Source organism: Venturia canescens, chromosome 2 (assembly GCF_019457755.1).
Source record: "Venturia canescens isolate UGA chromosome 2, ASM1945775v1, whole genome shotgun sequence".
Taxonomy (NCBI): Eukaryota; Metazoa; Arthropoda; class Insecta; order Hymenoptera; family Ichneumonidae; genus Venturia; species Venturia canescens.
Window position 1 is genome coordinate 14,681,789 of NC_057422.1, and position 11,334 is coordinate 14,693,122.

Here is an 11,334-nt window from a genome sequence, read left to right on the forward strand (position 1 = left end):
TTCTTAGGTAGCTTCGACCCTCGCGAATTGAAAATTTTTCACCGCTATATTGGATGCGAGGCGAGAACTTCATGAAACGATATTTTTCCGAAATTGGGCTCCGCAATCGCGTCAACGTGTCAATTCACATGCGAGTCAAAGTTTTCGGGCATCCTAGAGTTCCATGTTTTATAGAATTAATCAAAGGCCGCTCGGATGAGTGTGAGGGAGGTCACGACCGGCCTGAACCCACGTTACGCGCGAGGCATCAAATTCCCTTTAGAAAATCAGAGGGTCTGTCTATAGCTAGAGTTCTCTTGGTTAATATTTGCAGAATGGGTGCGGTCGATTCGTTGGCTCGTGTATAAAGGCTTGTGTAAAGCGAAATGTCGAATCGTACCCTCGGCCGTATCCAAGCGTCCCCGTCGCAACCACTGCTCGGTACATATACCCACATGTAAATCTAATCAACAGCCTCCTCCTTGCGGTACGCACTCTTCGCGTTACCAGACCGCGCGTTCTCCATGTAATGTAACTAAACTAACGAAATCGAGTTAAACCACCCCGGCGAGTCTTCTGCCCTGCTCCGATCGAACCCCTCGGCAACCCGAGATTCACTTCTCTTCGTGCCACTTCGATACGCGTCTTCGATATAATAGGCAGGGATTCTTCGAACACAATCAGCAGTACTGTACACACATTTGCAATCGTAATATGTACTTATGAAAGTGAAAGAATCATGAAGAGTGTAAGCAAATGAGAATCTCAAGTCATCGCGCTAATTACAAAAACACGTTCAGAGAGTAGTTTGTTCGGGAACGATTTTTCGGAAGAAAAACTCCACAAAATGGTGGTGAGCAATTATTTGTATGAAAAAAGAGAAAAATAGAAAAAAAATAAAACATTTTTGAAAAAAAATCCCCACTTTTCGCATGTTTCCAGTTCCAAAGGTCCCTCAAACATGTTCGCGCCTTAAAAATGTCCAGTGAGCTAGCGAAACTGTTTTTCTGCCAGACGTTAATTCTCCGAAGAAAGAAAAGAGCCCTCCCAGGGGACGAGCTTTCGGTCGCGGTATGTAAATTCGAATTAACCTTTTCTGTATAAGAAGCGGCGTCGAAAGTGTTCAGGCTTCGGGGGCCGGAGGAATTTCGTTTCGTTTCTGAAGTAAGAGATGACGGAGCAAGAGACACGTCATCAGTGCGGAGCTAAACTTTTAAACCAACTACCCTGTTTAATGTGCTTTTGTACTGTTTTCGAGCTCCGGAAGCCCGGCCCTGATCCACAGGAGCTTCCAAAACTGCGTCCCGAGACACACAGAGCCAAATCGCAAATTTCTGAAGAGAAATTTCGCCATTGACCAGTGCGCGGTTTTAAATCTCGCTCTGTCACCGATTTCGCTGTTTTTTATTGATCGATGCGCTGATTTTTGAACAGTGCATCCCACAAAGAAGTGGAAAAGGAGCGTTCCACTGGGAACCTCGCTCTTTATGTACTCTCCAAAGCTCTGAGGCAAATTTAGCGACACGGTATACATACAAAATTCCGAGTGAGCATAAGGGAAGGAAGGGCCGTTGCGAAAATATAGAAGGGGAGTTTAAACCAGTGTTTAACGTAGTTGGCGGCTAGTTAACGAGGAGGGAGCACACCGCGGAAGAGGAGACTAGGGCGCAGTAGACTCTGCAGGGGTTCTCTCGAAAGTCGAGTATCATAAAGAGCGAAGGAGGGAGGACGAAAGCCACGAATCCGTATCTTCATCGCGCATTTCGCAGAGCACGGTTGTGACACGAAGCGCAACTGTTTTCTCCTCGGTCTTTGATGATTTTCGTATTCACGAAGCACCACTGGCGAATTCGGAGTCCCCCCCCCCCCCCCCCCCCCACCGCCCTCGTGGCAACCCAACCAGTCGAGTGGTCTAATGAAATACGAGGATTAACTAAACACACCTGACTAATTAAGCAGCGCTTAAACGGATCACCGTCACCAATACCCTAATCAACGTCTCGTTAGCATCTTCCTATTTGCATCGTGCAAATAAAACACACTGCCCGAGAGACTCTTTCAATTGTGTTTCTCCGCCGTGAAGGTCGGATGCTCGAATAAATTACTCGTGGATTCATTTCAATTGTGCAATCCGATATCCTTATGTATGAATTTCTTAATACAGCTCGTAAGCAAACGGATGCGGGTGGTTGCTGATCGTTTTAACATTGCCGATGCCACTACAACAATGACTTCTTGCTTTACGTTCCCAAGAAACTACGATGCATTTGATGAAGGACGCAAGATAAAATTATTCTAAAAGCATTTTTTCAAATGCAATCCCCCCTAAGCTGGGGACCAAATCAGCGGCACGTGCGTGAGCACGAACGAAGCAAAGTCGCCGCGCGAATGATATTGCGGATTTGAGCAACTTATGAGCTTTTTACTGCACGTCGTCGGACGTTTTGGTTAAATTTGCGAAAGTTTACCACCGCCGGTGGCTTCGTGCTACTTCGGCCTCGTACATTGCATCGAAAATGTCGGTTCTACTGGCTGCGCGTGTATTTCGCCAGAATGTAATAAGACGACGACTTTGTCATTTTTGTCACGAGTCATACATGCGGGCGATGATAGAATGAGGGTGTTCCAGGTTTTATAGGGGGGAACTAAGAGGAGAATGAGGAACGAGGAGGGCGCGAGTTCGGTGGCAAAAAAGAGGGCATACGGTGGGAAAAGTAGCGAGGGCGTGCATAGAAAATCCGGAATACGGTGTCGCGCAAATGGGATTTCCGCAGGCGGGGTGAAAACACGGGCCGCGGGCCGACGGAGTCGGCGTCGACGTCGTCGACGCCCGCGCCTTCTCAACCTCCGCTATGTTAACGACGGATTCTCAAGTCTCGCTCAAACATCCGACGAAATATTGCTTGTTTCGTTCGAAGCCTTTCAGCCTGCAAGCGTCACCAAAGTGACGGGGAACGCGGAAGGGATGAAAATCGAGCTCCCGGAACCCCCCTGACCGCTCAACGGAGCGCTGTCAGCGTAAAGCGGTGTGAACTCAAAAGTAAATGAGTGAACATTCATTTGAGACCATTTCAATGGGATTTCACGAGGTGTTATAAATAAATAAATTTTATTGACATAATTTCTGACGATCTTCAATCGGATCAACGTTCAAAGTCGCGCCAGCACTGTTATCATAAAATTCTTAACCGCAGCTGCCTCAAAATGGCAGGAAAAGGCTTTATTTTTATTGAAAAATTGCGTTGACGATTAGGAGAGAAACAGCAGGCTGTAATGTCGCGGGGGAGCGAAGATTTTCGAATAAAAAGCTCAAGAGTACACGCACGTTTGACCGGGTCGAAAATAGTGGAACGAAGGAAGAGATGAAAGGGGATGAAAATTTTGGTTGGAAATGGGCTCTCGAAGGGTCCCGAGTGCCCGTTTGATGGCCCATCAATGTAAACCAGTGTAAAGTCTTGATCGGAATGCATATATCTGTATACATGAATTTAGGGTGCGAAAACGTCACCGGCTGGCGCAAGTTCGCGGTGTCGTCGTTCTCGCCCCTCGTTTTCTACAATAAAACCAAAATCTCTCCCCTGAACCAACACCCTCGTGGTTAACATGCATAATATACGTGCCATATCTCTCGGTGGTTCTCTCTTTCGTCGCTGAACCTCGGAGTCCGCGCGCAGAGGGTCAATTTTAATTGCCAAATGGACTTGAAAACGGTTCTTATCGGTTTTCGAAAAGAGAAAAACCAGGCTCCGCTCGAACCCGATGTTTCGTGGGAACACACAAAATCCTAAGAAAATCGAAGCAGGATGAATAAATTTCAAGAGCTTGGCCAATTGCACGGAGTGCGTGCATGTGTATACGTAGTAGATAAATATACGAGACCGGGTATAAATAATCCAGATGTGTACGTGAGCGGCTCACCTAACAGCCACTGGCTCTATGATCCCGGACGATTAATCTTCGTGCATGGAGAAAAGAGAGAAAAGCAACTGAGAAAAACATTGAAAAGGAGAAAGAGAGAGGAGAGAGAGAGAGAGCAACAGTATTGGATCCCCGAATGGAAGCTGAGTCCCACTGGGAGTGGCAATATAACGTTTCACTCAGATATCGCGACGGCCTCCTCGTTCTCTCCCTTTGTCTCTCCCTCTCCGTCTTTCCTAACTCGAATTCGCTACTTTCACGATAAACTGAATAATAAGCATACAAATAATATTCGTATGAAAGAATATCGTATTATGTTCACGAGGGATGTGCTACGGAGATGTCCAAGCTCGAGGGAGGGGTGAAAAGAAGAGAGGAAAAAATTTACGAGGGTGTAATATTATTAGCCGTCGTCCGGTCATTTAACGACTGCAGCTTCGCCCGCGGCTCTCTGTTCCTCTCTGGAAAAGCCTCCTTTCATATGTTCGAATATACGAATATGTATCAGAAAAAGCGTCTGGTGTACGCGGCGATATACGTAAATGCTCCTCGATTATCGTCAGGATTAATGATCGCTGGTCGACGTGTCCTTTACCCAATAATATTCGCATGATAATGCATGACGTCTATTAGTATTGGCCTCCCTGACGCAGGGGTTCAAAGAAACAGAGGGTGCCAAAATTATGGCATTACGCGAATGCCACGAGTCCGGGAGGGACGTTTGCACCCCTTCGGGAATCTCTAAGACCCTGGTGACAAAAATCGACGTTCTACATTCATTTGCACTCCGCTCTCTTATGATTTGTGTGTACACAGGATCTTTGGCATCGACGTAATGACTGCGACTAAATAAGTACGTATTCGTATTCATTCCATCGCATGAGTTGCGATAGTGAACTCAATATGGCAAGGACATACTGTACAAAAAGGACTTTTCATTCGTTTTTATTAAAACGATTTTTAAACATGTTGCTAGAATTTCGATGATACTGGAATTAAAGTGTTTGTGAGAATCGAAACGCTTTAAGAAGGTCTGAAACAAATAGAGTAGACCAGGATTGGTTGGCCAACTTTTCAAACCATTGCTTGTAAACAAGGAACTAAAGACGATTTCAAAAACCAAATGGTTCTTTCGGATGGAAGCAACTCTATGTGAGATAAAAGTTTGACTTTTTAATGTTAAACGAAATGAGTTACTGAATCGCTTTTCTGACGAACCGTTTTTGCGTCAACCGACCCCCACGGTCGGGGCAAGTTGACACAAGCATTGAGGCAAGTTGACTATGCTACCATTTCCACCTGATAATCAACTATATGTCGACACGTGTCAACCAACCCCATACTACCGTTGGCTCACTTACCCCACACTGTTTTTTACCAACAAAACGTTCTACCAGCAAATTATAGTGATAATTGAGAAAAAATACTATGCACATAGTTCGATATACGAACTTTCATGTTAAAGATTATTGTAATAATTGGAAAAAAATTAAGGCAGCAAGAAATAGATAAGATTGACGTAAAAATCTGGTTTTGTACCTGTATTTAGGAAAATTTTTCACTGTTTCTAAACAACTTGTCGATCCGACGCGTTGAGACACATGAATGAGAAACAAGTTACAATGAACAATTATTAGACAACTTGCCCCGGTCTCCTCTACATGGAATGAGTTTTGAGTTGTGTCTTGAAAAAAAGGGCTTTTGTACAATATTTTATGGAAAAAACAATCCGAATTTCCAATTGATCGATTTTTACAATAAAAATCATCTTCAACAAGCCCGGGAATCGCGGTTTCAATCGGAAAAGACGAGAAACGGACGAACGTTAGGTCGAGAAAGAAAATGTGTTCGTTGCGTGGCGCAGGGGTTGTTTAGAAGACAAGGGGGGTGAAAATATTTCGAGTTGAGATAAGTCGAGAAAAGAGTGGAGGAGGAGCGCGGTGACTCGTAAATCGTCCAACCTAATATATATGTCTCTTTCCGTATCTCCGTATATATTTTCGTCCCTATTTATTTCTATTTCACTCGTTTTCGGATCCGCAACGCGGATGTCCTTCGGGGGGGGGTGTGTGTGTGTGTGTGTGTGTGTGTGTGTGTGTGTGTGTGACGTCACGAATGTCGCACCCCCTGCGGCTCCATCTGCAACGAGGCTGCGAGCGCTTGCGGAAAACGTTGGCACGGTTGTGCGGTGCCCCGCACCTCCACGAGCGACGCACCAAGGGGTCGGAAAAGTGAGAAATAGAGAGAGAAAGAAAAGATAAAAATAGAGCTACGAAACATATGAGAAACATAACGCAATATCACACCCAAGCTTTTGGCTTTTTCGGACTCTCGGGACCGGGATTTAATGAAAAATAGCCGAATTTGTTGTCTCTGTATAACGGGGGCGGGACCTCTACTGTGCCGGAGCGTTCGAACGAGGGAGCATGTGATATACTACGCGAAATGGTCGCGAGAGAGAGCGAGGTATACGCTTTTCTGACCCGATTGCTCGGACACCCTCGCTCACACTCCAACACTCCCGCGATCGTTATATTTCATTACTTTTTTCTCCAGCATCTTTTTCTCTCTCTCTCTCTCTCTCTCTCTCTCTCTCTCTCTCTCTCTCGTATCGCGCCGTGGTTTTCACACCTCTGCGATGAAATAGACGGTCAGTCGGACTGTGGGGATTCCCGCGAGACGTATAATATCGCTGAATTGTCGTTTACTTATATAGCCAAGTTTATTTAATTTTCTTCGCACGAACCTCTCGTAATATAACATAACATTCATAGTTTTTTGTCCATGATACACCTGAGGATGTTCAAAGATCTTCAGATGCTACCGAAATTCTCTTACGTTTATAAAAATCGATAGGAAACATTAATTTTGGGCAAATCGTTGTAAAGTATTGAAGAATAGCAATTATAATGATGCACGAAATTGTTCCTCATTTTACTTAGGAGGCTCCTGCACTCGAGATTTCCATTCCAATTAGATTATCGAATTACATCGGTCGGCAGGTGTTGGCACGAGCTCGGCAAATCGAAGGACTATTTTTTATTTTTTCTTTCTTCGAAAAATAAATATCGGGTGAGTTATGGCCGCGAGGAGAGCACATAAAACACGCCTCATGTATTTATCAAAATATTGTGATAACCAGCGGCAAAATGGGGTTTGAGGACGAGCCTGGGTAGGGTCCGTCTTGCGCGAGAAAAACTGTTGTTGCACGAGCGAGAGAGGGAACGAGGGCGCGGAAAAAGCGGAGGGAAGATTTACCGAGGGGCTCTTTTCTTGGCAGCTGACCGACGGAAAACACGTATATAGATGTAAGCTTACATCTTTCGCCGATAACCACTCCGTGTCCCGGGAGCCTCGCTTTCTTTCCACGGCGTTTCGTTCGAACCGCGAATATTAGTAGAACGCATTTCCTTCCGTATTTTTAGCCCAACTGTCCTCGGATTCTCTTTTTCTGGAAAATTCCTCCTTCTTGTACTGTTTTGAACACGAAAGCTCGTCCAATAATATTTAAAACGTAAAGAAATTTCTAGCGAGCCTTCGTCGAGAATAGCCTTTCATTGCACGCGTCTCGAAACTGACGTTGATTCGGTGATTAAATCACTGGATTTTCTGTCTATAATAAATATATTGCAAAAGATTGTTGAATAGATACAAGTTTTGTCCGCAAATTTCGTTTTACCCGCCACGATTCGACGATCGATCAAAAATTTCGTCAGAGACATTTATTTTCTCAATGAAGCCTTTCGACCCGAGAGACACGAAGAAAACGGGATGAAACAAAGTCAGCGTGAAGAAACTTGACACTGGTATGGGATCAAAGTCGCCTGACGAAGGTCTTTGCAGGATCCAGATGCGAAGTTTCGCGCGTTGATTTTCCAATCAATACGATACGAGAACAAAGCTTCATCACAGAGGAATAGAGAGAAAAAAGAGATCGATGGGATTACACTGGGATTATTCTGCGTATAAGCCACACAAATATCGGAATAAACTTGTTGGCGGACTGAGAGAAATAGCGAAAAGAAAACACAGCGAAGTTGGGGTCAACTGGCGTCCAGCAACGCATATACGCAGACTGGAAACTTGTATATATATTCGTATATAAATTGACCTCATCCCGACGGACTTAGCAGATTAAGAGGCTCCCCGTGCCAGTTTCATCGAGTCTCTTCCAAGTCTTTCATTAAGGGTAGAAGTGCGCTGGTGGGAGGATTATTATTACCGTAAGAAGAAGCCTGTCTTGTTTGCCAAACGAGGGGTGAGAAGCATCGGATAGCGAAGAAGAAACAGAGAGAGAGAGAGAGCGGGAGCGGGGGGCTGGGAGAAAAGGGGAAATCGAGAGGGATGAATAGCTGAGGTGAAAGGGGTTGCCGCCACGCAGGCTCTGACGGTGTGATTCATATCGAGTGTAAGAGAAACTAGAAGGGGTGAGTGAATTCATCACGAGAAGAGAGTCAATCAAGCGACGATCGAGAAAATATACAACCCCAAATCATCCCTTTTACTCCTTTCGAGGCGAAATGCAACTGCCAATGAAAATGAGATTAAGAACACCGCCTCGAGGATGTTTCTGTTACCCTTTTTCCCCGTTGCGTATATTTTTACAACGAGAAAAACTCGTGACTTTTGGTCTACGAACGAATTATTGAACTCTGCCGAGAAGCGCCGAATAAAAATAGCCCTTTTCGTTGTTGCAGGAGCTAAAAGGTCGAGGCTCACGTCAGCTCCGTTGGCAGAGGACATGTTCGAGCAACATCAGGGCACCCACATTCTTCAGGTTTGTCTCATTTTTTCATTTTACTTTCTCAGATAATGTGGCATTTCCTTTTATTTTATGTTCTCATTTAATTTTCCTAATCAATGTTTTAATGTTCCAATGTTTTAATTTTAATGAATTTTCGAAAATCCCTGCTGAATAAAGATTAAAAGTAAACGAATATCGTTTGGGAAAAAAAACATTTGACAAAAAAATCGTATGCACTAAAAGTCTATAACCAATTCGTCGCACATTCTTTTTTACTGGTCCACTTTCACGTGCTCCGAGAATGAATTAGAGGAATGAAAGCTCGACAAGCGTGTAACACAGTGCTGGAACAGCCGGAATAAATGCAACTCCCATTTCGCGGGTTTTCAAAGTTCCATTAAAAAAAAAAAAAAAAAGAGTGAGAGAGAGAGAGAAAGAATGAAAAGAACGAAATGGAAGGAGAATCGAGAGGTAAAAAACAAGGAGGAGAACAGTCCCGGTCTTTTCCATGAGGCTCTTGACGACCTCGGTGCGGTACTCTGTGCGAGTCGTAAACTCCACCAGGACCCAGCACTCGCTTCCCATTTTCTAGGCGCACCGTGAAATAGTCACATTTATTTGCGAATACATATAAAAATACACGAGACGTTCCATGTCGAAAAAAAGTCATTTGTATTGCTTATAAAACCAATAAATCGCGATGAACTATTGAATTGGATCATAAATTCAAAGTTTTAGTTTGAATTGATCTCAGTATAGTAAGTTAAGGGCTATGAACAGTGTAAACGTTGGTATTTTGGGTGTTTTTTTGTTTATTTTATAAATAAAATTTTTTTTCAACTTTTTTCGTGGTATTTTTTGTACAATAGTGTGTAGACAAAAAACCAAAAAGATTCTTCAAATATGTGCTCTTAGCTGTCGCATGACGTAGAGGATTTTCAAAATATTATTTAGAAACAAAATGGCGACCATTTGAAGAAAAAAATCACAATTTTTGTGGATTTCTCACTAAGAAATTATTTATAAAAGAAAGAAAAAAAAAATTATAAAAAAACGGTCGTGGTGAAAACAGAACAAACTACAATTTGAATCAAGTCGCCGGGATAAAAACTCTTTCCGTTTTACTGTCAACGTCGATTCAAGGGGTGCCCTTTTCAACGCACCTTTGAACAAAAATATATACCATTAAAAAAAAAAAGAATTCCAGTACTTCCGAGTATGTGAAGATGTGTACAAGGTTTTATGTAAATCCATCCAACCAATTTTTATTTATAAAAGAAACAAAAAAACTCTTGAAAATCCAACGCTTACACTGTTCATAGCCCTTATAATTAAATGTCTAAAAAACTGAATATTCAAAGAAAAAACAAATATTTCGTGTCCCAAGTTAAAAAATGAAACAAAAAATCTGTGAACAGTGCTACCGAAGATTTCCGCCTTCGGTAAAATCTTGGAATTGCGTTACCGTAGAAAATCTTTATGAACTTAGAAACGAGTTTATTCCCACTCAATATTCCAATTATCATACCTCAAAAAAACAATCGAGTAATGAATTTAAAATTATCATTTTTCGTACTCATTCTTCACGACGAAAAATGTTGTTTCTCAGAAATATAAATTTGAGCAATAATTTAATTAAAAGACTTCACGGTGGTGTATCGTAACATGAGAATTCCGAGGCCTCGTATGCAGCTCGTACACAGTTTCATTCGTGTTTTACAGTCGCTGGACGGTTTTGCGATGGCGGTCGCCGCTGATGGACGATTCCTGTACATTTCCGAGACCGTCTCCATTTACCTCGGCCTTTCCCAGGTGAGTTAGCATGTGTGTTGTTAAAATACGTGTGCTTCTGGTGCGGGAGCGTGGGATAGTACATACGTCGCGATACATTCACACCGGGCCTATATGTACTCGGACGTATATTCGTGTGTAATCGTGTGTACGAAATAATGTAAGGGAAAAAAGCTCGTATGGGCCGACAATGCGTCGACTAAGAACGTGTGTAACAGGCGACGAAAATACGAAGCTGCTGGGACGACACAAAGCGAGGAAGGAAAAAATACGAAACGTAGAGAAATTAAGTGAATATGTAAACGGGTGAAGTCTCGACGAGTCGGAGTAAGATGAAAAACCCAGCGAAACCACCTTCGAAATAAGTTTTGAGGAAAACGAGGGTTAAGTTCCAAGCCGAAAACGCTGCTCCGCTGGTCGTCGCTGCGAGAACGGACGAACTGTGAAAACTCAAGAAACAGAGGCCAAGGATATTGGACAGCAAGTTTTTATACAAACGTATATTTATCAGGAGCGCAGGACGAAGAAGTCTGCGAATAGTGAATTCCATGAAAAAATGAACTTCGCAGTGAGGAAGTACGTATCACCGAAAAGGACAGAAATCGAGAAAAAAAATGAAGATGAAGTCGAGGAAGGAAGACAGAAATGAAGCAGAAAAACGAAGACCAGAGAGAAGATACATGGAAAGTTGAGGATGTACACGGAGAAAATAAAAAATTCAAAAAAAAAGATAAAGATGAGGTCAAGGGAGGAAAAAGAAAAGTAGGAGTGTGGGAGGAAGAAAGAAAGAGAGAGAGAGAGAGAGATCGCTGGTTAGTGTTAGAGTCGCCGGCGGCCATATTGGATTGGCGGTGGCTGCTTGCTGGCACGACGGGCCACATCGAAAGCTGGACGCGGGGGTG

The 11,334-nt window shown here is 43.3% G+C and overlaps 1 protein-coding gene across 3 annotated transcripts in view; it reads left to right on the forward strand.

Annotated features, from left to right (window-relative positions):
• Nucleotides 1–11,334, forward strand: part of trh (trachealess) — a 159,943-nt gene that overhangs the window by 132,807 nt on the left and 15,802 nt on the right. For all 3 annotated transcript variants that reach the window (XM_043412842.1, XM_043412843.1, XM_043412844.1), the window contains 2 exons: nucleotides 8,595–8,674; nucleotides 10,364–10,453. In XM_043412842.1, coding sequence (XP_043268777.1) covers nucleotides 8,595–8,674; nucleotides 10,364–10,453 — 170 coding nt within the window. The remainder of the gene's footprint in view (nucleotides 1–8,594; nucleotides 8,675–10,363; nucleotides 10,454–11,334) is intronic.